Here is a 27371-nt window from a genome sequence, read left to right as displayed (position 1 = left end):
TCCGCCTTGCAGAAGGTTTAGACTTTTGCTAAAAAAGTGAAATTTAGCTAATATAGATAACTATATGTTGGTTGGTCTATTGCTGAGAAATGTTCTGATGAAAGTCATTATTTTTATAAGGTGTATTAGATTTTTCAATGTCTTTTTTTTTTTTTTTTTTTTTTTTTTAGGATATTTATTGTTGTTACATTGCTTCTGTCCCATTGATAATTTTCTTGATCTTTAACTTGTTAATAGCTACTATTTGAATTTCAGGAAATATAAATTATTATTTCTTTAGAATACTTGTATGCATTTAGCGATTGCCCCTTTAAATTGGAAGCTGCCTAGAGTGCAGGAACTATGGTTTGATTACTTAGTCATCTTGGTGCTTTTTATTGGCTCAATAAATAGTTGAACAAATGAAGGAAAGTTCATTCCTCCACATCCCTCTTTTCTCTGGCTTTGGGTATGTAAAGGTGGGTCAAGTTAATAACGCAGATGCTTGTGTGATACCCGAATCTAAACCCACGTTTCCAGTGAGGGTCCTCCATCTTTGCTAAAGGGTACTCTGCATCCGGTCGAACTAATACAACTGACTGATCTTTAAAACTAAAAGTGGAAACTTTTCTATTTATGCCACTGTAACTGGTGTTCTGTTTCTTTAGGAGAAGTTTTTGCTATATGTGGAAGCTGTGATGCTTTGGGAAACTGGAATCCTCAAAATGCTGTGGCTCTCCTTCCAGAGAACGAGACAGGTGAAAGGTAAGCATCGAAATGTCAGGTTACAGAATAATTGCAATATTCAGATTATAAGTTGGGAGCCATTTAAGATGGCTTGGTATGTTTTTCTTCTTTTAATTTTTATCAAAGTTATCACATGTACATAGATGATAAAGAGTGAAATAGCTTTACAAAGTTTGCTGTGAGGAAAAAGTTCATGTTCCTCAATTTCTACCTCTCAACCATTTTCAACTCTTGGTTGGTTTTTCTGATACCACCACATTTCTAAATAATAGACTTTTATTGCTATTTCTTTTCTTTTTTAATTTTTAGGCAACATCTTTTGGTTTTTCAGTACATATTCTTGATAAAAGATTTAAGTTTTGCTTTAAAGTAACTTTTTTTTCAGATGTGTATAGTATTAACTAAAAGTAACAGAATGGAACACATACTTGTTTAGATAGTTTAGCTAATGTAATGAAATGAGTTCACTATGAACATTAAATATAGCACTAAACTTAGCATGGGTGTATTGGTGCATTGGGCTGGGAAAGGTAGATCTGTGTGTCGGTTTCAGTTCTTCAGTTAACTGTGGTCTTGGGCACATCTAATATCTCTAGGCCTCAGTTACCTCATTTACACAGTAAAGGGGTTAGGATAGAATCAGTGAATGTCAACAAAGGTGGTGTTTCTCTACTTGGGAATATTTGGAAATGTTATGAGTTGTGTATGTGTGTGTGTTGGCGGGTGGGGTGGTGGTAAGGAGAGATGAGACTCTAAATCCTATCTAATAAAAGAGTAATATGCAAATTAACCATCACTCTGCTACACCCACAAGCCACGCCCACAAGCCAATCAGGAGCGAGTATGCAAATTAAACCAACCAAGATGGCTGTGGCCACGGAGAGAGCAGGAGCGAGGCTTGGGTTTCCTTGGCGATGGAGGAAGCCAAGCTTTCCGCACACCCTGGCCGGCCCAGGCCTCCGCTTAAGGCTACAAAGTTTCAATTATAGAAGATAAATAAATCCCAACAAAAATGGCGGCAGCCACAGAGCTGGAGAGAGCAGGAGGCTAGGGTTGCCCCCAGCAATGGAGGAAGCCAAGCTTCTGCAGCCCTGGGCTGCTTTGGCCTCTGCTTAAGGCTACAAAGTTTCAATTATAGAAGATAAATAAACCCCAACAGAAATGGCTGCCACCACGGAGCAAGCAGAAGGCTTGGCTCCGCTCCAGGCTACAAAGTTTCAATTGTAGAAGATAAATAAATCCCAGATACCAGGGCCTCCGCTTGGGTTGCTGGGGGGCGTGGCCAGCCTGCAAACTACCACAGGCCCCTTGCCCAGGCTGCCCCATGCCACAAGGGAACCCCCACCCTGATCCGGGACACCCTTCAGGGCAAACCAGCTGGCCCCCACCCATGCACCAGGCCTCTATCCTATCTAATAAAAGAGTAATATGCAGATTGACCATCACTCCAACACACAAGATGGCTGCCCCCATGTGGTTAAAGATCCTGCCCCCATATGAACACAAGATGGCTGCAACAAGATGGCTAGCAGGGGAGGGCAGTTGGGAGGGACCAGGCCTGCAAGGGAGGGCAGTTGGGGGCAATCAAGCCTGCAGGGGAGGGCAGTTAGAGGTGACCAGGCCAGCTGAGGAGGGAAGTTGGGGGCAAACAGGCTGGCAGGGGAGCAGTTAGACATCAATCAGGCTGGCAGGAGAGTGGTTAGGGGGTGATCAGGCTGGCAAGCAGAAGCGGTTAGGGGCAATCAGGAAGGCAGGCAGGCAAGCAGTGGGGAGCCAGCAGTCCTGGATTGTGAGAGGGATGTCCGACTGTCCAACTAAACGGGCAGTCGGACATCCCTTGAGGGGTCCCAGATTGGAGAGGGTGCAGGCTGGGCTGAGGGACACCCCCCTCTCCCTGTGCACGAATTTCGTGCACTGGGCGTTTAGTAGTATATAAATACATGCAATACCCCTAGGGAGAAATATCAAATTTGGTGATTATGAAGCTCAAATTCTGTTTTCCTATGGAGCAAATGGGGCCTGTGGAGCAGTGCTAGACAAAAACCTTTTTTTTTTTTTTTTTTAAATCAGTGCATGATGTGAGAAATATACACATTGAGAGCAAGCATTTGGAAATGTTTATAGCAATTTGATATGCTAGGGCAGTGGTCGGCAAACTCATTAGTCAACAGAGCGGCAAACTGCGGCTCGCGAGCCGCAGTTTGCCGACCACTGTGCTAGGACATCCATAAATGTCACCATGGACACACCTTGTTGAATGGGTACTGTTGCAGGACAGGTTGGGTAAAACAAACAAGCAAACAAAAACTGGGCCTTTGAAGCAGATGGCTTGAGAAGCACTGATGGCAAAGCAAAGGAAAATAAAACAATACCCTAATGTAAGCTAAGGAAAAGAAAAACATAAAAAATATTTAGAACACCTTGTCGCTATTTGTCATTCTAATTCTGAGCCTAGTAATAGGGGTACATACACATTTTCTTACCCACAAGTAAAGTTCCATTGAGAAATGATACTGGAATCACAGAGGAATGGGATGTTGAGTCCTTTCAAGTGGCTATTTTTTCCTTGATTTTTTGGATCAGCCAGTTCTATGAAGTGAAACCTGTATTTTTCTGAACTGTTCCTAAAATACCCCTCTGCTCTGAACTTTTGAGCTTCCCCGTCACCTATCTTAAGTCCATTTCATCCGGCCTCATCAAAGTGATGTGAATAAAGTGAGGTAACAACTTATGAGACCAGCCATTTTTCACGTTGTTGGCATACACTGAAATATATTGATTCATATATGGCAGATAAACAGAGCTTTACAAGAAGATAATACAGCATAGGTGGCCTTCGCATCTAAGTGTTCTGTACCCCTTTTCACAGAGTCTCTTAAGCCTCTTCATACCTACAGGCTTGTGGTGACAAGAGCTCTGTTGGTTTTTTTTCCTACTTACAGTTAATTTGAAGGTCTTGGTATTGTTTCCTAACAATGCAGAAAATGTGAGTCACTTTGATTTTACTTGCTCTCCTTGTAGATTTTGGGAAGGATTTGAGGGCAATTCAAAATCAGACAGGTGCACTAAACCTTCTCACTGCCCCTCTTGCCTGGTTTATTTTTAATTTCATCATGTTATATTCATTCTTGCCCTCACTGAGCAGTGCTAGTTCATTTTTAACTTTGCTACATTTGCTTGGAGAACTAGAGTGAAAAAGACTTAATTGCTTTGCTTTCCATCTCTTTTCTTTATTTAGTGGTTGTTAACCAGAGATACACATTAAAATAACTTCTGAGGGCTTTTAAAAAATACACCTGCCTTATCCTGGCCAGTGTGGCTCAGTTGGTTGGCTATCGTCCCGTGCACCAAAAGGTTGCCAGATTGATTCCTGCTTAGCGCACATGTCTGGGTCTTGGGCTCTCTCCCTGGTAGGGGGCATGCAGGAGGTAGCCAATCGATGTTTTACTCTCACATTAGTGTCTCTCTCTCTCCATTTTTCTTCCTCTCTCTCTCAAAATCAATAAACTATTCTTTAAAAATATATATAATATGTGTATATATATATATATACACACATATATATACATATATATATATATGTGTGTGTGTGTATATATATATATATATATATATATATATATATATATATATAATCTCCATCCCTAGACCTTATTCCTGGATATTGAGAAATAATGCATTAGAGAGGGGCCCCAGTATATTTTTCAAAGCTTCCCACCAATTCTAGTGTGCACATCTGGGGCTAGTTTTATACACTCTAGCTTACTGTTTTATGGATGAAATAGTACTGGAAATTTGCCGCCACCCCCTCTCCCCCCCTTTTTTTTTTTGGTAGCAGAGATGGGAAATAAACTTCACCTTATAGTTGGTAGAGTTTGCTTGGAGTCCTGTGTTGAAAATGATTCTGAGCCTATCAGGGAAAAGTAATTTGCTATCCTTGCTTTAGAGCAGTGATTCTCAACCAGTAATATATCCAGTGCCCTATGAGATTTTATCAAGTTCCATATGATCAGGCTCTACTCCAGACCTATGAAAGCAGAGTCTCCCAGGAAAAAGTCAGGGTATATGTATTTTTTAACTACCATATTATTCTGATAGCTGAAGCTAAGACTGTGGGTGACAGCTGGCTGTGGGTATTTCTTAGGAACTACAATTGAGGCAGAGTGAGGATAATGCCTACAGCCTGTCTTGGAAGAGCCAGGAGGGGAGCAGTGCTAGCCATCTGGTGTCACGGAAGAACATTTGGAGCTGCCGTTTATTCACTGAACTGTTCAGGTGGAATTAATGTTTGGGTAATGGTCCATGACAGTGGCTCTCAAACATAAGTGTTTGTCATCAGAGTTACCAGTTAAATTATAGATTGTTGGGCCCCCCTCCCAGAGTTCCTAATTTAATAGGTCTAGGTGTGGCCTGAGAATTTGCATTTCTAACAAGCTCCTAGGTGATACTGACCATCCTTGGAGCCACACTTTGGATACCGCTGGTCTGTGGTTTGAAGCTAAAAACCACTCCTAATCATGAATTGTAGTGAATTTAGAGTAGCATAGTTCAGAGGAGGACATTGGGTTGAAACAAGTAAGATACAGATACTGATTGCTTGGCTAGGAGAATAGCCAGAGGCTGGGCAGGACAGTTAGAACAAGGGACAATTGGGAACATGAGTTGCTGGCCTTGGCCCCAAAGCCTCTTAGCAGCCATGTAACATCTCTAGCTAGGAAAGCCTGACTCTGGTTTCCACCTCTGCACTACTTGCTTTTTCTGTTTAGAATACTTCTCCTGGCTCTTTGTATGGCTGGTTTCTTCCCATCATTTAGGTCTCAGCTAACACAGTTCTTCCTCATTGAGACCTCCCATCCAAAAGCCTCCTCCAGCACTTCCTGTCACGTCAGAAAGTTCAAATAGCCCTTACAGTGTATGTTGTTTGCTGTTTACCCACACAAGAAAACAATCTTCTTGAAGATGGGGCTCTTTCTGCCTCATTCATTAAAGTGTTTCCAGTGGTTGGTACAGATTAGGCCTGGAGTAAATTTTGTGCAGGAATAAATAAGTGCTTTGGGTCACAGACCTTATTTGCGGGATTTTATGAATTATGAAATCTTTATGCATTTTAGTTTGGTATTGATGCTGCTGTTTTAATTTTTTTTTCTTCACAGCATGTTTTGGAAAGCAACCATTGTACTCAGTAGAGGAGAATCAGTTCAGTATCGCTACTTCAAAGGGTGCTTTTTAGAACCAAAGGTATGTTTTCTTCACCTAGTTTCCAGTTTCTTTAGCAGACTTCTTTCAAAAGCAACTAATTTAAGTTTGGAAACATTAAAAGTAAAAAGAGTTTGTATTGATCAAATAAAGAAAATAGAACTCTAGATTAATAACATTTTAGTACAAAAAGCAAGGAAGTAGCCACTTCAGAGACAGCCGATGTCTGTAATGGAATTTTTAAAAGGCTAATAGTAAGTATGTTGCAGTATTGTTATCATGATACAGGTTTTAATGATAAATAAATATTCTTGATAGGTAGGTATGCACTTTCTGTAACTTTTGTAAACTAATCACCAGTTACAAGGTTTTTCTTTTTGTTTTGTTTTTCAATCGTGAAGTGGTATAAGTACATTTAGAGGAGTATATAGCCAGCTTTTAGTGAATAATTATTTTTTAAAAATTATTTCACAGCAGCTGTCTCTTAGTGGCTGCATTGTTTAACTTCTTTAAAAACTGAAGTAATTTCTCTTAGATTTTTTTCAACAATGGTATTGACAGACCAGGATCTTTCCTGAATGCCTTTGGAGTATATTGAATCTAAATCTGCTTGCTCAAAATGATTTATTATTTTGGGAGTGTTTTTGTATTTAGAAAAAAAAGTTGATTCTTTTCCTCTTTTTAAAAGATAGTTATTTGCTGAAAGGATTCTTTTCCTTCAGAGTTTTACCTTTGAGCACACTTGGGCTGCATGTGAACAAGGGCTTAGGCAGGAGCCTAGGACACAAAACATGGATTAGAACTTTTAAGAAAATTTCTTTCCCTTTAGGGTCATTGAATACTTGTTACATATGAAAAATGCAAGCAGCCACTGTTACCTCATTCTCTTAGCCACCATTATAAAAAAAAAGAAAACTGACAAACCCACTTCAGCTGTCTTTTGCACCTATTACGTTTATTCTGAGAATATATTGTAAATACTCAGTAATTAAACTTAAATTACATTATGGTTAATCATTTTGTTGGCTTATCTTGACAATAGTCTCACTTTATGACTTAAGAACATTTCTTAGTATGGGATTATGCATCATGGCATAGTTCTTCAGTACATATTGAACAGTTATGCATAGACACAGATCCACAGCACTCATTGAAAGCTTATTTGTGGATCCTGGTATGTGAAATTTGTAACATGTGAAATCAACTAAATTTTACTTAAAGGGGCATTTGGACAGGAAAAATCATAATGAATCTTTTGGGCATAGTTTCCTAAAGTAAGACTATTGTCAACACAGGTTAAATTAAGCCAATCTACAGGATTTCTCCTTTTCATTGAAAATGTAAACAAAAGCAGCAAATCAGTCCAAAATGCCTTTGAAAAAATTGGCAAGAAGTCTGCTTACAGTAAGAAACAAGTTTTTCCCCTTGTAATACTTGCAAAAGTTTACAGTATGTGTTGGTGAGTGTGTTTCTTTAAGTAGGTGCTCTGTATCGTGTACACATGTACCGTGTGATGCAGGGGCTGCCATGGTAAGTATGTTTTTCATGGAATAGAGTAAATACCTACATAAAATCCCATGCATATGGCTAGAGGGTTTTTTCCCCCACATGCAAACTTAAAGGGACACTTTTTTTGTAAGTTGGTGGCGCTTTTTAAGTGAAACTTACTTTTTAATAAAAGTAATTATGAAACTGTCTCAATTGTGCATTGTCAAATGATAAAACTAATGTGCAAGGAATCTTAAAATCATGCAATGATGTAAATTATTGGAATATATATATTATAAATAAAAAGAATAATAGGAAAGCAAAGTAATTCTGAAAGCATTAAAAAGCTGAAATGGGTAATAAGATTAATTTTACTGGTCAAAGTTTTAGAAGGTGGTCTAAAGCAGTTGTAGAGCCTAAGCTAAAAATCTTGTGATCTTGTCACTTGACCTTTAGACTCTAGCTTCCTCATCTTTTAAATGAAGGGTTTGAACTATAAATTTCTTAGGTCCCTTCCATTGCTACTATTTTATTGTAAATAATGTGAAATTTCACCATTCATATTCTCTTATATTTTGCTCCTTCTGGCATATTCCTTTTAGTTTAGAAGTTGAGTCTTGCAATCCTTTTTCTCTTTAATTTTTCATAGCTACATGTTCTCTTATACTTTGTAGAATTAGAATAAAGTGTTAATATGTTGAATTTTAAGATCATTTTATAGGTGACAAATCAAAATATTAAGTTATATAAACATAGAAAACAAAGGTAGTAGATATTCCTGGAATGAGAACATTGGTGTGAGCCTGCATAGTCCATTAATTTCACATCCTCACCAAAGTAATTTTTGAGTTAACATGCAATTTAAACATTTTTTTAATCCATGTCCACCCCTTCTTATGTGTGGCTAGAATTAGCATAGTTACCTCATACAGAAACGTTAGCCAATTTTTAATTATATTGTCTTTGAACTATTTCCTTCATCTCAGAGTATGTAGCCCTTTATTTTGCAGTAACATACTGTTTCTAATTTTTTAAAAATATATTTTATTGATTTTTTTACAGAGAGGAAGGGAGAAGGATAGAGAGTTAGAAACACTGATGAGAGAGAAACATCAATCAGCCGCCTCCCGCACACCTCCCACTGGGGATGTGCCCGCAACCAAGGTACATGCCCTTGACCAGAATCGAACTCGGGACCCCCCAGTCCGCAGACCAACGCTCTATCCACTGAGCCAAACCCGTTAGGGCTATTTCTAATTTTTATAGGTGTTAACATTCACTTATAATTAGATTCATTATAAATTTTTATTTTATTCTTAATTTCTCTTGATTTTCATTTAGAATAGCCCAGGGTTATTTTGGTTTCTTTTTACAATGGTTTCTTTTTTTATCATTAAATATATTTTTATTTATTTTTTAAAAAATATTTTTTAATTGATTTCAGAGAGGAAAGGAGAGGGAGAGAGAAATATCAATAATGAGAGAGAATCATTGATCAGTTGCCTCCTGCCCGCCCCCTCCTGGGGATTGAGCCCACAACCTGGGCATGTGCCCTTGACCGGCATCAAACCTGGGACCCTTCAGTCCGAAGGCTAATACTCTATCCACTGAGTCAAACTGATCAGGGCTGTTCTTATTGATTTTTTTTTTTTTTTTTTTTTTTTTTTTTTTTTAAGAGAGACAGGAAAGGAGAAGGATAGAGAGACAGAAAAACATCATCGATTGGCTGCCTCCTGCACACCCCCTATAGGGGATCGAGCCCGCAACCCTGGGCATGGGTCAACCCCCGGCATGGGTCAGTGCTCAGCCAGAGCTACACTGGCTGGGCTGTTTCGTAGTTTTAAGTGTATATGCCTTACACATTTGGATTAAATATATTCCTAAACATTTTTATTTTATTTTGTGATGCTATTGTAAATGGGTGGTGTTCTTTTAATTTCAGTTTAACTATTTATTGCCAGTGGTTTATTAATATAATAAAATTTTAAATGCTAAATACCCTCAGCTGTTAACTTCATATTTGAACCATCGTATAGAGATATCTGTCCACCTACCTTTGCTGTACTCATTCCTAGGTGACCATTTTCCTTAATGGTCTTACTAAAAATAGTGATGCTTAAGTAACTGGTCTGGCCTCAGACAGCATAGATAAAAATTCTTTAGAGATCCTTTTACATGCACATTTTCCCCAAAATAGTGCAAGAAAACAATTAGCAAAATTTTAAAAGTGCACATTTACATTTCTCATGATAGTTAAAAGCAGTGCTATTACATGAGTATTTGATAATTTGTTTGGTGGTTTGTTAAAACAAAAATTTCAGTCTACATGTTGGATAATCTTTTAAATATCTCTCAGTGCTTGATATAGCTGAGTGATGTCAATAATTGTTTGAGAAGCAATCAGTAAGACTTTTGTGTGTATGTGGAAACATAGTTTTGGGGTGTCTTTTTTGTTGTTATTGTTGTTGTTGTTGTTAGTATGCATGCTTGAAAACATTCCAGCAATCATCTGATTTAATATATGCTAAATTGTGAAATAACTCTACCAGTACTGCTAATGGAATACTGTCCTGGACTGATACTGTTCTTTTTTTCTCCAAAGATACACTTTCCGCTTAACTACAAAATGCTTAAAATTGTGGCAGCCTTTTACAGAATGGAGATGTTCTTTTCTTTTATTTATTGTATTTTTATTGATTTCTGAGAGGAAGGGAGAGCTGTTCTTTTTTTTTCTAAGATCTTGAAGATTGTTTTTCATGGAATAGAGCCTTAAGAAGGATTGCATGTTTTGGAGTCACTATTGAGATTTTCAATATATCAATGCTCAGGTTTTTAAAAAAATTTAAAAGAACCTCAATAAGCTAAAATTTAAGGTGACCTTCTAAAGTTTAATAAAGTAGTTGTAACAATTTTGGAAATTCACGGTATTTTAAAACTTGTTTTTTTTTTTTTTTTCAATATTACAACACTTTGTGTACCAAACAACACAGATTTGTAGTGTGAATGCTAGTAGACAAAATTGTAAGTCATCTGTTGAATTGGCCCTTTGGACTACTCCTCAAATACTCCATTCTGTTCAAGCCCAAATTGTTTTATGCTGTAACTAAAACATGAGGATGGAGTTAATTAAAATTACTACTAAAACATATACCCTATCAAATACTTAATCAACAGGGCTATTCTTATGTGCATGGTAAAGTTCCCCTGACAAATCAATTAAAACAAAAACATCTTTTTTTCCCCACTACCCACTTTCTTTTATTTTTATTTTTTTTTTATGGATTTCAGAGAGGAAGGGAGAGGGAGAAAGAATCATTGATCACCTGCATCCTGCATGCCCCACCCTGTGGTTCGAGCCTGCAACCCAGGCATGTGCCCTTGACCGGAATCGAACCTGGGACCTTTCAGTCCTTAGGCCAATGCTCTCCACTGAGCCAAACCAGTTAGGGCTCCTCTACCCACTTTTAAATCTTTGTTGAGACTTAATATATTCATGGCACCCTTTAAGTTACCTTTGATGAGTAACTTCTATAAGAATGTAAACCCATACCCTCTTTTAGTGAAGAGGATTTTTTTTTTCTTTTGGTTAGAGTATGTTGGGGACATGGGAGGAATAGGTTTTTTCTGGCTGCTTCTTATTGCTAAGAAACATGATTCCTATTTGTAATGTATGCAATTTGCATCTCTTGAAGATTAGAAAGTTTGATGTTTAAAAAAACTGGAAAAATGTAACAGGAAAAAGTTATAGTAAAAAAAAAATCTAGGAAATGTAGGATTAAATGCATCTCCTCCTTTTAGTTTTAAGGAAGTTAAATTCATATTTTAAGATGAGTAGTTTCACATTTACCTTTTTAAAAACATCTACCCAGTCTACCAATTCATAAGTAAAACTTATAATAAGAAGGTATTTGTCTAGAGAAAATAAGCATTTTCCGTATTATCCCAGGATAAGTGATTTGAATGAGTATCTAGTGCTATTTTAGTTCTCAAATTCCAAAAGTTTGCAAGTTTAAAAAATATTTTTAAACTTTATTTTTTAAAAATATTTTTATTGTTTATTTTTATTTATTTTATTATTATTATTTAAAATTTATTTTTATTGATTTCAGAGAGGAAGGAAGAGGGAGAGATAGAAACATCAATGATGAGAGATGATCATTGATCGGCTGCTTCCTGCACGCCCCCTATTGGGGATTGAACCTGCAACCCGGGCATGTGCCCTTGACCAGAATCAAACCTGGGAGTCTTCAGTCCTCAGGCTGACGCTCTATCCACTGAGCCAAACTGGCTAGGGCAAAAATATATTTTTATTGATTTCGGAGAGGGAGAGCAAAACATCAAAGATGAGAGAGAATCATTGATTGGCTGCCTCCTGCACCCCACCTACTGGGGATCGAGTTTGCAACCTGGGCATGTGCCCTGACTGGGAATCAAGCAGTGACCTTCTGGTTCATAGGTTGATGCTCAACCACTGAGCCACACCAGCCAGACTCTCTGGTTATTTTAAGTGGCAGAATTATCTCTTGTGTTTAATTACCTAATGTGCCTAATCTGTTACTTATTTGTTATCACTTGGCTACTTTTAAAAATATCAATATTGAAATCCTATAACATGTTATAGGAGAGTATTTAATGCCACCTAAAGATGTATAATATGTAGAGAGAAGCTTACATGTTTCAGGCTTTTTAATAGTATGTTTAGATATGCCTAGGAAAGGGCTTGAGGATTATTTATGAAAATGTTGATAGTAATTAACCCTAAGTGGTGTGATAATGGGTGGCTTTTGTTTTTTCCTTTTTGCATCCCTATATTTTACTACATTTTTCAGAAGACATGAAGGTTACAGTCAAAATTTGCTTTTAAAATATGTATTTAAGAGTTTCATTTTGACACATAAGTTTCATTAGTCATTTTAAAATAATTAAAGGATAATTAGGAAGCATTTAATACTTCAGTCTCTTATATGTCGGAAATCTTTATTGGTAGGTTCATTCTTGTTTTAAAATTTGTGTAGATGTTATCAACATAAAGTTTTATTTTCTTAGTAAAAGAACTTGATAATAGGGAACAATATTAGGAGTTATCACACTGTATGAATTTAGAAACTCTAAGGCATAAGAAAGTAAAACTGGATGTTAGTTTCACTTTTATCAAATTTGTTCTTCAAATTTACCGGTGTGTGTCTCCTTTCTTTTAGGGTTTCCTGTGCTCTTTAGAAACATTGGTTACTGTGATAGGAGAAATCTGATGTTCTTCCTGTTATCTACTTACTATTCTTAAATGTATATAGTAAAGAACTGTATTATGCCCTCACATTTCTTGAGGAACTTGTGATAGTTGATCTTGAAGTACTTGTTTCTACTATTCCTATGGTTATAGAGTTTAGGCTTTATCCAAACACCTCAAGAGTTACTTAAGATGAGATACTTTATCCAGTAACACCCCATTGACTGGCAAACATAAACTGTATTTATGGTTAACTTTAACTTAGGACAGAATATCAGTTAAAAATTAAAGTTTCTTTGAAAAAAAAAATCGAGTATTGTAAGCAGATTTATGAGTTTAAGGCGGTTTTATGTACCAGTTCATCCCATTTTTCTTTGTTTACTCTCTCATCCCCATTTTCTTCCAGCACTCATCATGATTTGTGACCTAGTACATTCCTGATTAGGGGCGTATAATATTGATAATTAACAAGATGAATCTTTTGGTTTCATTTGTAGTATTAATTTAGCCCGCAAACATCTAATGGAGTCATGGGTAGAATATAAGATATAAGAAATTATTGCAGACATTTAACTTTTAAATTGCAGACTATCGGTGGTCCATGTCAAGTCATAGTTCACAAGTGGGAGACTCATCTACAACCACGATCAATAACCCCTTTAGGTATGGGCATTAACTGCATCTGTTTGAGGCATATGCATAAGTTACTAATATGCTGCACAATGGCTTAGTGGGATTTAATAAATTTTTATTCTAAAGTTTAAGGTCAATTTTCACTTAGCATATCATGAATCTTACTTTCAAAATTAAATAGTTCTTCATTGCCTTTCTCTATAAACTATTAGAAATGCTTAATTATTTTTATTTTGAAGGGTTAGATTAATTTATTGTCGACTGTTTATTTGGAGTAGCAACAAAGTTTACAAAGTAACATTCTTCTTTACTGAGCATCCATGGCTTTATTGATTACTTGCTCAGATAATTTAGATAATTTTCTTTTTCTTTTAGAGAAAGAGGAAAGGAGAGAGAGAAGGAAAGAGACAGAGAAATTGATTTATTGTTCCACTTATTTATGCATTCATTGGTTGATTCTTGTACCTGCCCTGACTAGGGAATAAACCCGAAACCTTGGGATATCAAGATAATGCTCTAACCAACTGAGCTACCCAGCCAGGGCAAAAACTAAGATTCTTACATTTTTAACTTTAGTGAGAATAGAGCAAGTTATTCTCTTTATTCTGTGTGGTTTTTTTTAATAGTAAATACTTGAATAAATTTGAATGAATAAATTCAAATTTCTTGGTTGTAGCAGACATATTTTCCTCTTTATTTAAGTACCTTGCTGGCTATGTTAAAATTGATATTCAGATCATTTTATAAAAAACATTATTCCGTTTTCTTATTATGCCTAAAAAGGCATTTCTTTTCATACAAGTATTTTTTTAATTTCCTTTTCCATACTAAGATTAAAACTTGAAGTTCATTTCACATACATTAAATTATCGATTCATCTGTAAATTGACTCATTGCTGAGAAATGCATCTTTCAGTGTTTAAGGAAAATTAGAATGTAAAGATAATAAATGGCTTTCTAGTTACTAGCTTAGAAAGTAGTGAGAGATTCTGCTTTACCCTATAGTAGACACGTTTTGTTTAAACAGCTATCTCATTCCATCCTCTTTATTGGATTTTCTTTTTATATGTTTTAATACATTTTTGATATTGTATTTAGTATTTTTCTGATAGCATATTTCAGAATTATAATAGTTCTATACTGAGGTTGGAAATTATTAGGTACTGAGTAGTTTAAAATAATTTGCATTTTGAAGCATCTTGCAGTTAAATGTATTGTATTATTGTGAGAAGTGGGATGATTATGTTTCTGATCTTTTAAAAAGAAATTTATATCTTTGAAAAATAGAAGCTCTAAACTTAAGAGCTCCATGAAATCTGTCAGAGAATCTTCCTTGGGAACTATCACACTAATTTTGACAAATATTTCAGACCTATGTGTAAAGTAAACAGGAAAGGAAAGAGCAGGGAATTAGTATGTTATTCTGAGGGTGGGGTTTAGTAGCTTTTCTCATTTAGTTGAAATTTCTGTTAGAAGGGCATGTGCTAGAACTTACTCTTTTGATAGTTCCTCACAGCTCTAAGTATACAGGTAAGTTTATGCTGTTTGTAAAGCTTTTAGCTGGCTGTAGAGAATAGTGGAGATTTGAGGAGAATTACATTTTAGATAAGAATATGCATTACATAAGAATAAGCATTTTAATTGTGCCAAGACCTTTGGTTTGAAAAATGAACCAGGAGATACTGTTGTCCAGCAATCTGTCAGGCTCACAAATTGTAGGTGAAGTTTGTCCCAGTGCCTCTAGAGCACCATCTGAGGAGTCCTCTTTCTCTTCCTTGTAACATCGTGAATAATCACCAAGTATGTAAGAACTGATTGTTTGATAGCCTTCTTAAAAGGGAACTCTTTATTGAGGGCTACAATAAATATGCTTATTCACTTTGGGCTGCTTTAAAATTTTAGATTCCATATTTTTAAAAAGGCTTAAGGTGGGTAATTTCTCAGTTGTCCATATACATCGTGAATTTTAACTAGGTTTTCTATTTTCCTTCAATTCTAGAAAGTGAAATTATTATTGACGATGGACAATTTGGAATCCACAGTAAGTGAGACTGAGCTTTAAAATTTTTTACTGATATGGTTGAGATGTTATATAACATTCATTAGAAACAGATAGAGGGAAATATGACAGAGTATGATATTGGAAATAGAGGCTAAATCTAAGAAACAAATGCTATTCTCTTAAATAATAGTTTCCAGTACAGGTGGGGCGGAAGGTTTACAGTTGTGAGTATGCGAAACACAGAGTTTATTCTTATATTATTACTAGAGGCCCAGTGCATGAAATTCATGCATTGGGGGCGGAGGGTCCCTCAGGGGATCTCTGACTGCCTCTCACAATCCGGGACCGCTGGCTCCTAACTGCTCACCTGCCTGCCTGCCTGCCTGCCTGCCTGCCTGCCTGATCGCCCCTAACCCTTCTGCTGGCTTGCCTGATCGCCTCCGATCACTTCTGCCTGCCTGCCTGATCACCCCAACTGCTCCCCTGCTGGCCTAATCTCACCCCTAACCGCCTCTGCCTCCCGGGACCCAGGATTCCCTCCTCAGGCCAGTTACAGGCACCTGGGACCCGGGCTTCCCTCCCTCTATCCGGCCGCAGGCACCCAGGACCCAGGCCAGCTTCGCCCAGGCCGGCTGCAGCCACAGGGGACCATGGGCAGGTGGCTTTGCCCAGGCTGCAGCTGCAGGCACCTGGGACCAAGGGGCAGGCGGCTTGTCCCTCTCCCAGGCCACGGCCTGGCTGGTCCCCATTCCTCTCTCCCCAGTGTTAAGTGTCTGAGCTGTTATGGCGTGAGGGCATGATGATCATTTGCATATTAGCTCTTTATTATATTATATAGTATTTATTAACTGGTGTCCCAGTGCACAGATTCATGCACATTGAAAGGAAATTAATTAGGTAGGGGCAGGAAGCCAGAAGCCGGAGCTGACATGGTGCGATCTGGCAGCACTGCAGCCGCCATAGAGTGAGTCAAGAAGCAGCTGTCATTGCGTCGGGCTCTGGAGTCAGAGGGGCTGCGCTTCCTGAACGTCACTGTGGGCTCCCTGCTGGCTGCCTACGGCTGGTACATGGTCTTCGGCTGGTACGTGGTCTTCGGCTGCATCCTCCTGTTGGCAGTCTTTCAGAAGCTCTCCACCTGCCTGAGGGCTTCCAGGCAGAGGCAGCCAGACAGGGTGGCAGCTGGTGTGGAACCCGGTGATGTTGTGAGACGACAGGAGGCTTTAGCAGCCATTCACCTGAAAATGCAGGAAGAATTAAGTGCCCAATTGGAAAGGTACAAGGAGAAACTACGTCAGCTTGAGGAAGAGAAAAGGAGAAGGAAGATTGAAATGTGGGACAGCATGCAAGAGGGGAAATGCTACAGAGGCCATGCGAGGAAGCCTCAGGAAGAAGACAGCCCAGGGCCTTCTACTTGATCCGGCCTCCCCACAAACGGCAAGCAAGCGACAGAAGCCTCTATTCGGGGGTGGTTATAACCCTTTGTCTGGGAAAGGAGGGAGAGCCTGCGCTTGGAGATCTAGATGCAGAGGCCCATCATCTGGCGGATGAGGCTAAGAAGCCTTGCCCAGTGTCACTCGATACGAAGTAAGCCCAGCCTTCACCGCCAACCCCTTCAATTGCCTTCGCACACTTTCTCACAGTAACCAGCCCAGGGGACACGGGGTTCACTTCTGTTCTCCACTACACCCGCATCTGCACAGCACATGCACAGCACCACTGGGCAACAGCAACAGTTGGTCCCACTTCAACGGAAGCCACCTGACTACCAGTCGGTAAATAGCGCTGGGACCTAGAGGAATGGCCCTCGCACGCGGTCTTTGCTGCTAGGACAGTCTCTGTGACAGGGTGTGTGGAATGACGTCCTCCTTGTAAATGGTGAAACCACCACCAAGGATCACTGTCGACAGGGTTTTCTGTAGATCTGTCTGAACTTTAAAAACAGTTTGAATAATCTTAAAAGAGCATTTTTAGCATCTGTGTTAAATTCAAGCTGTCTTCTCTTTCTCTAAACTTGATTTTGTGTCTTAAGCATCTACAACAAAACCAGCTCTTCGTTCAACCTCAAAAAAAAATTAGAAGTATTTTAATATCGCTATTTGCGTCTTGCCAATGAAAAGAAAATAGGGTTCTACGAGTCTCCTATCTACCTACTCCAGGACTTCTGTAAGGATCAAATGAGATGAGGCATGGGAAACTGCATCACAAACATTTGGCTAAACTAAAATGTTTGCACCTGGCTATAAAGCAAGTCGGGTTCCTGGGCTGAAGAAACTCCAAGGAGTCTGGTCGCTAGGGAGAGGAAACAGGGCGTTGTTACATGATGTCATTACCTAGCGCCCACAGCAACTGTTTCTGGGCTGGGCTGGGCTGTGGGTTGCATTTTGTGCCATAGGGTCTTGGCAGCATTGGCTGTGATTTGGTGGGGTGTTGCTCCAGGGTGGTTGTGGGGCCTGTGTCCCACTTGGGGGAAGCCAAGTGTTGGTTTGTCGACACCAGCTCCATGGTGCCGTTTACATTTAAATGGCCAGTGCGCATCATGGCAGCTCCTGCGTTGAGCGTCTGTCCTCTGGTGGTCAGTGCATGCCATAGTTACCAGTCAGATGGACACTTAGTCTTTTATATATATACTAGAGGCCCGGTACACGAAAATTCATGCACCTGGGGGGGTGTCCCTCAGCCCAGCCTGCCCCCTCTCACAGTCCAGGAGCCCTCAGGGGATGTCCTCTGTGGGAGGCGACCAGCCAGTCAGGGGAAGGCACCGGCCCCATCACTCCCTCGCTGCTGCTGCCATGGCTGCCTGCCCTCAGCCCTCGCAGCCACTGCCATGGCTGCATGCCTTTGGCCCTCGCAGCCACTGCAGCTTTTTCTGGAAGGAGGTCTGGAAGACACCCACTCTAATTAGCATATTACCCTTTTATTAGTATAGATAGACTAAAGGCCCGGTGCACGGGATTATTGCACTGGTTGGGGGGAGTGTGTGGCTTGTGGGGATCAGTCTGCTATGGGAGCGCCACTCATCCCGGTCAGCCGAGCAGCTATGGATCCGCCCTTTTAACAGCTGCTCCCTGGTCTGGCATCCTCTATGGAGCCAGAGCACTCGCCTCTCCAGGGGACCCAGTTGGGGCCAGGCCCAGGGACGATAGCACTGAGAGATGGCAGAGTAGGCCTCAGTCCCATGGTGGCCACAAACCCACCTCCCAGCTTCCGGGATCAGCTTTGCGAGGAGAAGGAGCCTGGGGCGAGGAGGCGACAATCACAGCCTGGGTTCCTGTCTATCGGCCCAGGGTTTGCAGCGGGAGCAGCTGCTCATTCCGGTCAGCTGAGTAGCACTCCCACTTTGGTAGCGCACTGACCACCAGAGGGCAGCTCCTGTGTTGAGCATCTGCCCCTTGGTGGTCAGTACACGTTATAGTGACTGGTCGACTGGTCGTTCTGGTCATTCCATTGTTCGGTCACTGGGCTTTTATTATATAAGATTATTGTATTTTTTATACAAACTATAAACCTACTTTTTGCTCCACCATGTATAATTCTTTTTAAAAAATATATTTTTATTGATTTTAGAGAGTAAGGGAGAAATAGAAACATCAATGATGAGAGAAAACCATTGATTGGTTGCCTCTTCATGTCCCACGTGCCCCCCCACCCCCCATTGGAGATTGAGCGAAACCAGGAATTAAATGCCTTGACTGGGAATCAAACCATGAACTCCTAGTTCATAGGTTGATTCTCAACCACTGAGCACACTGGCCAGGCCCCTGTATAATTCTTATGCTTTAAGTTTTTTGACAGGTGATTTCAGTTATATGAGTTAATATCATCACTACAGACAGTCCTCGGGTTACGTCGAACTCAACGTACGTCGTTTGTACCTCGTTTCGTGGTTATGTTGCCATCTCCCATTTATTTATATTAAAAAGTTCCGTCATTTTGACGTATGTACATAAGTGCTTTATGTTTTTTTATTATTTATTTATCACAAGTAAAGATCAGGAATTGTTATCTTTCTTTTAAATTTTTTTTACTGTTTCACTTCATTACTGCTGTGTATGTGCTCCATGTGAGTGACGTAGGTGCTTATGTAGGTGGGTTACGACTTACGGTGAAAATCGCATTACGTCGCACCTTAGGAACGGATCTCCGACGTAACCCCAGAACGAACTGTATTGTTTGAAAATGATATTAGCAGTTCTAAACATTTAAGGTGTGAAACATTACTCTTAAGTTAATTTGTGCATTATGTATGTTTATATGTGCATTTATGGTAAAATCCAGATTAAGCAGAATATTCTAGTAATTCTGACTTAGTCTTTAACATTTAATTAGCACATTAGAAAATCCTTTTACTTCTGAATATGTTGGAAATGTTATTCATTTGTATATTCTGCTTCAGTAAACACTTTGAGAATTCAAGTTTTCAGCAACTTGAACTCTTACAATGTGTCAGTATTATCAGCATTATGCTAAATTGCATTTTTATTTTATTATTTTTCCTTAAATGCAGTTGATTGCATTTTCATTTTTAAATACTTTACTGTGTAAAGGAGTGGGCAGAATGTGTGCTTTTGCTGACTGAACAAGAGATAAATTGCTGATAACCAGTTGCTTTCCTATTCAGAACAGGAAGGAACAGGTTTGAATGTTTTGGTTGTGGTTTAGTAGGGACATGTGTTTATACACTTTAGGAATGTACATGCTTTGGCAGTGTTTGGATAGGAATTTGGATTTTATTTGAGGTTATTTGTGTTATATCATCACGTAGTCTAAAATATTTGAATAGCTTTAGTGTTTTATAGTCTTGTCCTCTATTTAGAAAAGATGGTATTTATGTTACATGTTTTGGAGAGCTTTTTTAAATAAATAAATAAATATATATATATATATATTAATATATTTTTATTGATTTCAGAGAGGAAGGGAGAGGGAGAGAGAGATAGAAACATCAATGATGAGACAGAATCATTGATCAGCTGCCTCCTGCACACCCCCCACTGAGGATAGAGCCCACAACTGGGCATGTGCCCTTGACCGGAATCTAACCTGGGACCTTTCAGTCCACAGGCCGTCGCTCTATCTACTGAGCCAAACGGGCTAGGGCAAGAGCTTTCTTTATGTAGGAATAGTTTTCTCGTTTTTTTCAGCTGTTATCTGTTAATTACTATATATGGTTATAACTGCATGAAAGTTTTTATTGTTGTTCTAAATTCAGCTTTAGCCAGTTAACTGCCATTCATCCAAAACGGAAACTATCCCCACACGCCACGATATTTTGAATTTAAGAAAAATCAATTTGCAATGGATATTATAAAAATAAATATATTACAATTCTGGTGTTCTTGAATATTTTCAGCTGAAAATTCTCACAAAAAATGATTTTAAAGTTGGTCAGGACAGCCACTTAGGGGAAACATTTTTTTTTAATAGACGTGTGTGGCATGTGAGGAAGGTCCGCTCCTTGCATCTACAGACGCTATGGTGTACAGTGGGCTATTAGCTTTTAGGATGGAAAGCCATTTCTCCAACTTTGTCTATTCCTGGAAATAGTTTAAAATTAAGAAATAATGGTGGTTTCTTTTTATTTTTTTATTTCTAACCAAATATTTCTTCTTTTAATTAAATTCTTTATTGTTGAAAGTATTATATATGTCTCCTTTTTCCCCCTTGTTGACCTCTCTCCACACACTCCCGTGGTTTCTTTTTATTTTTAAAATTTGCTAATTACTAAACATTTTTAAAGTTATATTTCTAAAGATAAATGTTTCTCGATATATATATATATATATATATATATATATATATATATATATATATATATTCCTATTGAAAAATTTAGGTCCAAAACAGTTGATAGTTCAGTAGTACTTTGAAAAATGTGTTACCTATGTTAGTAGGAAACTTCAAGTTAAACAGTGCTAATACGGTATTATCACAGTTGTGTCAATTATGGCAGAATGTATAAACGTGAGAATACAGAATTGACTCACAGTTTTATTTTTACCATCTCATATTTCAGTCCCTAGCACTAGTCGTATAATTAGTTTCAGCTGAATAAATACCTCATGTCAAGTATTTGAAAATGTAATAGTAATTCCCAATGGAACGAATGTAGGTTAGAAGTCATCTTGAAACACTGATTCTTTCTGAAATGAATGTGTATTATTTCGATAATGGGTTTAATTAGAATATTTGTATTTACTTAAGTTGTTAAACTATGGCTATTGTTAACATTCATTTAACTTTTTCCCCCCTCTTCCTATAGAAGTTCTTTTTCAATGACAAATTTAAGACTGCGTATATATTTGCTTTGGAGAGAAGTACCAGTGACATAACCTGAGTGTATTAAAATCTGAATGTGAACTAGAATTGTCAGTGTGTATTGTACTTACTGGATTGTTTAAAAATATGTATAATAATTAGTCTTCTTTCTATTTACTTGCCAGATGGTGTTGAGAATTTGGATTCGGGATGGCTGACGTGTCAGACTGAAATAAGATTACGTTTGCATTATTCTGAAAAGCCTCCTGTCTCTATAACCAAGAAGAAATTTAAAAAATCTAGATTTAGGTATGACCATGTGTATTTGTTACTTAGGCCATTTATTTTCACTAATGCTATAGATTTCTGGTTTTAGGCTTTTAAGTGTATAAACTAAAAAAGAGCACACTTTTAATTTTATATTTTCTATTAACTTCAGGGTCTTATGTGAGTGAACTGCTTCCCTGTCTCAGATTGCTGCAATTACACATACTTATGTTATTGTTAATCTCTAAATTTGAAACTAGAACACTGTGTTTTTATGTAAATAAATGATTTCCAAGCTTATACTTCTGTATGGTTTATACCATTTAAAATTTATTAGTGTAGCAATAAATTGCTTGTTTTAAATTGATATAAGAGAAATGATTTTGTGCTAAATGAGGGTAAACAGAAAAATGATTGTTGGAAATATCCTTCAGTGCCCTAAACTTTCCTGTAGCTTACAAATGAAAACCTTTCCATGAAGGTTATCATAGCAGTTCCATATTAGTTTCTTTTAAATCATATATTAATTTAAAAAATAGATGTCAAGTTTTGTGTGAATGCTTAAATGGTGAGTAACTTTATTTTTCTGTAATGTCAACATATATACCTTTGAGTGAGCTGGCTTCTTAGTGACCCAGGCAGCTCTGTCATTTGAATATAATTCATAATAATACTGTAGTTTCAAAATCCATAAATATTTTACCATAACTGCTTAAATATTATAAAACTTATCCCAATCATACAATATATAAGGGAAAGGTTATGTACTTCAGTTATTTGCATTGGCTCTTCGGAGAGTGAGTAAAGGATTTTGGGTGTACCTTGTCTCTGTGCATTTCTAGGCTTCTGCTTTGCTTCAGAAAAAATGGAGGTTATGGGACCACATGGTTGATCTGCAAGATCCATTTGACTGCAAAGATTCTCTAACCAGTTAGTCATATATAATTTAATACCTTATTTAAATGTTAAAGGAAGCAAATAAATTGTGTAACAACTATAAAATGTCTCATTAGCATAAGACCTTGAAATAAAGGTAATAAAGGTAGCAGTAGAAGCCTTGGTTGGTTGGGCTTAATAGGACTTATTAAGAAATGCATAGATATTAATGGTTGGGGTTCTGATTGCTTTGCAAATATATACTGAGCCCTATACCATTTTTTTTTTTCTATGAAAAGTTAACTTATTTTCTATATATATTTTTCAAAATTATATTTTCTTCAGTCTCCAAAGTGCTTGGTTCTCTTGCAGTTTTTTGTTGTTTTTTTTTTTTTTTTTAATAAATCTTTATTGTTAAAACTATTACATATGTTCCCGCCCCTGCTATTACCCCTTATTGTTTCTAGAAATTATTTTGAGTGTTTGTATATATTATAGTGTTGCTTAGGCTTAAGATGGAATATTTTCATATAACCATACTTAGTTGGGCTCTACAAATTAGCAACTGATTCATATTTTTTAAAATATATTTTTATTGAATTCAGAGAGGAAGGTGAGAGGGAGAGAAAGATAAAAACATCAGTGATGAGAGAGAATCACTGATTGACTGCCTCCTGCACATCCCACACTGGGATTGGGCCTGCATCCTGGGCATATGCCTTGGCTGGGAATTGAACTGTGACCACCTGGTTCATAGGTCAACACTCAACCACTGAGCCACGGCCGGCTGGACTGATTCCTGTTGAAATAATCATGCATAGCTAGAAACTGCTGTTCTGACCATTTTCCTTCCCCCCAAATTTGTATTAGTGATAGATTAAACCTTCATGGTATAGGAAATAATTTTAACTGCAAGGTTATAAGGACTTTAAAAACTTAGCAACAGCTTATGCATTTTAACTGAAACACTAAACATGCTATTTTATTTTATTATAAAATTTTAAGCACAAGTTTCTCTTTTAGTTGACTCTAGCAGTAAATGGAAAGCAATGTTTCTTTATGATAGACTATAACATTTATATAGCTATTTGAAGAACCCCTTTAACAAATTCTTTCATAGATCCCTTTAAACATGACTTTTCTTCTTTTCTTTCTTTTCTGGGGTTGAGGGAGGAGGGTAGATGCATTACTGATGACAAAATAGCCTTTTTATCTCCATGCCTTTCTTGCCTGTTCATTACTGTCCATTTGTGGTCTCTTTTCATATGCCCTGATAGAGGATGTTTCTTCTTTCAGGTTCACCAATAGAATCAGTTGTCCAGAATTATTCCTAAGAGCTTTGGTTTATGAGAAGAGATGATGATTTTTTTTATTATTGAAATGCTACTTTTGATTAGTACAGTATTACTTATTGAATAATCTATATGGATGTCCCCTCAGGAAGACTTCAGAATTATGTGGCTATGTGATAAGGCTCAGCAGTGGTTGGTCATGCAGAGAAAGCAGATCCCACTAATACATTATTTTTATTATCAATCAGATCCCATTTAAATCTAGAATGAAACATTTTTGGAGCTTAGCTATTACTCTTACCAGCGCTTTTCAACCAGAGTGCTGCAGAATTTTAAAAACATGTAATACCTGACTGTTTAGTCAGGGGCACTCACCTCTTTTCCCTTATATTGTCAAATAAAAAAAAATAGCCATAGCCAACATAACAATAGCCGTCCAATGTGAATGAATCAAAATCATACCTATTTTTTGGTCAGACTGGCAAACAATTTAATATTTTTGGTATGCTGCATAATTTTATTAATTAGTTTATGTGTGCTGTGATATAAAAATGTTGAAAATTGCTGCTGTATACATTAACATTACTTCCTACATTAATAATATTAAATTGTTTAAGTGCATTTCAATTGGTACATTCTTGTATATTCTAGAATTGAGTACTTTTTGGCATTACAAGTGCTCCGTGCAAGTAATTGCCTTTTATTGGGAGTAGATTAGTCTCTGTTGGCCCTATGGCTTGGGTAATTGGTCTTTGTTTTCATTGCTGTGAGGCCTATAAGAGTTTTAGACTCTTAGTTTGCATGTTTGTTTTGTTTAAAAAAGTACATAGCCGAAACCGGTTTGGCTCAGTGGATAGAGTGTCGGCCTGCGGACTGAAGGGTCCCGGGTTTGATTCCGGTCAAGGGCATGTACCTTGGTTGCGGGCACATCCCCGGTGGGAGGTGTGCAGGAGGCAGCTGATCAATGTTTCTCTCTCATCGATGTTTCTAGCTCTCTATCCCTCTCCCTTCCTCTCTGTAAAATATCAATAAAATATATTTAAAAAAAAGTACATAGACACACATAAAAGATACATACAGACAAATATATGTACTTAACACAATGTTTTTCTTTAATAATGTGCTTTTCACAGAGTACCCCCGACTCACTGTGGTAAAATAGAAGAAAGGGGAAAATAGTTTATAATCTCCAACTCTTAACAGTCATAATGCACACTAGCAGAATATGGTTCAATTTTGTGCTTGTTTTATGCATGGGCATTTGTGAGACTTCTCAAAAGAAATTGAGATGGCCAGGTATAGATGGAGGGTAATAGTAAATACCTTTTTAGATTCATTTTTTAAAAACCAAAGAATGGAAACAGCCTTAGGCTTTATGAGCATTTGTCTCATTTTAATACTTTACAGAAATATATGTAGATTAAAACATCAGTGCTTTTTAAAATATATTTTTATTGATTTCATAGAGGAAGGGGGAGAGAGAGAGAAATAGAAACATCAGTGATGAGAGCGAATCATTGATTGGCTGCCTTCTGCACACCCCCTATTGGGAATCGAACCCAGGACCCTTTAGTCCGCAGGCCGACACTCTATCCACTGAGCCAAACCAACTAGGGCTAAAACATCAGTATTTTATAAAATATAGCTAATGCCTTAACCTATAGTGTTTGTAGTCTTTGTATAATATACAGGGTAGGGCAAAAGTAGGTTTACAGTTGCTGTATGGAAAATAATATAATAAGTAATACAAAAATAAACTGTTTCATGTACTCACAATTGTAAACCTACTTTTGCTCCACCTTGTATTTTATTATTTGAAGATTTTGCATATTCAGGGAGTACTTCTAAATTTTAGCATTTAGATAACATTTTTATGAGTTTTCCTTTAGTTCCACTTTTTGAAATTTATTATTTTTTCCTTTTGTTTAGAGTGAAGCTGACACTAGAGGGTCTGGAGGAAGATGATGATGATAGGGTGTCTCCCACTCTTCTTCACAAAATGTCCAATACCCTGGAGATATCCTTAATAAGTGACACTGAGTTCAAGTGCAAGCATTCACAGCCAGATTGTGGGTATGGCTTACAGCCTGATCGTTGGACAGAGTATAGCATACAGACAATGGAACCAGATAATTTGGAACTAATATTTGATTTTTTTGAGGTGAGTAATTCTTTAACTTGAGGGGGTTGAGAAGGAATGCAGACATGAACTTATTTTTGCATATATTTTCATTTTTATTATAGTCTGATTTATATAAACCAATGATTTGTACAGCATTTTGGATGCTTAATCTTCTATATATTTTAGCAGGCTTAAAAAACTTAAGAGTTGACAGACACAAGTACTATCTATATATATGAAAGCGTAAGCAACCGTTACAACGGGTCAACCAAATGACCGGTCGACCAGTCGCTATGACGCACACTGACCGCCAGGGGGCAGACACTCAACGCAGGCCAGCCAACCTCCCACAGTCCCTCCCCCTAGCCGGCCAGCCAGCCCTGATCTCGGGATTGGGCTAGATGGGCCCCAATCATCCCTGATCACCAGCTAGGCCGAGGGACCCCACCTGTGCACGAATTCATGCACCGGGCCTCTAGTTAAGAATATAATTGAGAACTTAAGCAAAATTGGTTTCAAATCAAGACCAAATGTTTTGATGTCTGTGTCTGTTCTAAATATAAGTGATTTATATCAAAAGGAACCTCCAAGGATGAATAGAGAGACAGGCAGGCTGTTTAACTGTTGGGCAACCTGATGGAACTAGCATGATTGAGTCCTTTTTATGACCAAAGTCTGTGGTTTATTGAGGCATTTTATTATAAGAATTTATTGTAACAATGGTTACTTTTTTGCAGCTTTATTTGATATTGTAAATACATAATAAACAAAAGTTGCTGTTGAAATTTTGCCACGTTGTTCAGAGTCTATGCTGCCAAATTTCTGGAGCTTTGTACTGTGACACTTATACTGGAGCTTTAGTTCACTACTGCTCTGATACTCTTCACAAATAATACCGAGCCCTCCCCTGAGGTCCTTGCTCTATTGGGCCTGGCTCAGTAGTTATGTGTATCACTTTCCCTACATTCTTGTTTTTTGGCACTTTCACTCCCATTTTTACTTTTCTAAAGTTTAAATCTCTGAGAGTAGGGAATATGCCTTGCCCAGCAGTAGCAAGTAGCTATGGTTTCTTGAAAATGGCACAATTCAGAATGGGTTTAAACCCAATGAGTAACATTTGTTGTATGTAATTAAAATTATAATCTTCGAATTGTTTAATTTGATGATTCCTTTAGACCAGAGGTCCTCAAACTATGGCCCGCAGGCCACATGCAGCCCGCCAAGGACATTTATCCAGCCCGCCAGGTGCCACTGCCTGTCCTGCTTAGCAGCCGACTCATCCCGGGC

The 27371-nt window shown here is 37.9% G+C and overlaps 1 protein-coding gene and 1 pseudogene across 6 annotated transcripts in view; both read left to right on the top strand.

The window, feature by feature from the left end:
• GPCPD1 (glycerophosphocholine phosphodiesterase 1) overlaps positions 1-27371 on the top strand; it is a 59400-nt gene that overhangs the window by 7691 nt on the left and 24338 nt on the right. For 4 of the 5 annotated variants that reach the window (XR_013961476.1, XR_013961477.1, XM_080685187.1 and 1 more), the window contains exons 3-8: positions 648-744; positions 5880-5964; positions 13225-13300; positions 15270-15311; positions 21713-21836; positions 25892-26123. Coding sequence is in view for 3 of the 5 variants with exons in the window: in XM_080685187.1 (XP_080541313.1) it covers positions 648-744; positions 5880-5964; positions 13225-13300; positions 15270-15311; positions 21713-21836; positions 25892-26123 (656 nt within the window). In the remaining 2 variants the exon portion in view is untranslated. The remainder of the gene's footprint in view (positions 1-647; positions 745-5879; positions 5965-13224; positions 13301-15269; positions 15312-21712; positions 21837-25891; positions 26124-27371) is intronic. The other variant, XM_080685189.1, reaches the window with a different exon arrangement.
• LOC308255832 (selenoprotein S-like) lies at positions 16241-16820 on the top strand (annotated as a pseudogene). The gene has a single exon. The product of its transcript is annotated as a selenoprotein S-like (transcript).

This window comes from Plecotus auritus (assembly GCF_963455305.1).
Source record: "Plecotus auritus genome assembly, chromosome: 8".
In the NCBI taxonomy this organism is placed as follows: domain Eukaryota; kingdom Metazoa; phylum Chordata; class Mammalia; order Chiroptera; family Vespertilionidae; genus Plecotus; species Plecotus auritus.
The sequence above is the reverse complement of the archived record's forward strand: the minus strand, read 5'-3'. Positions and strand labels throughout refer to the sequence as shown.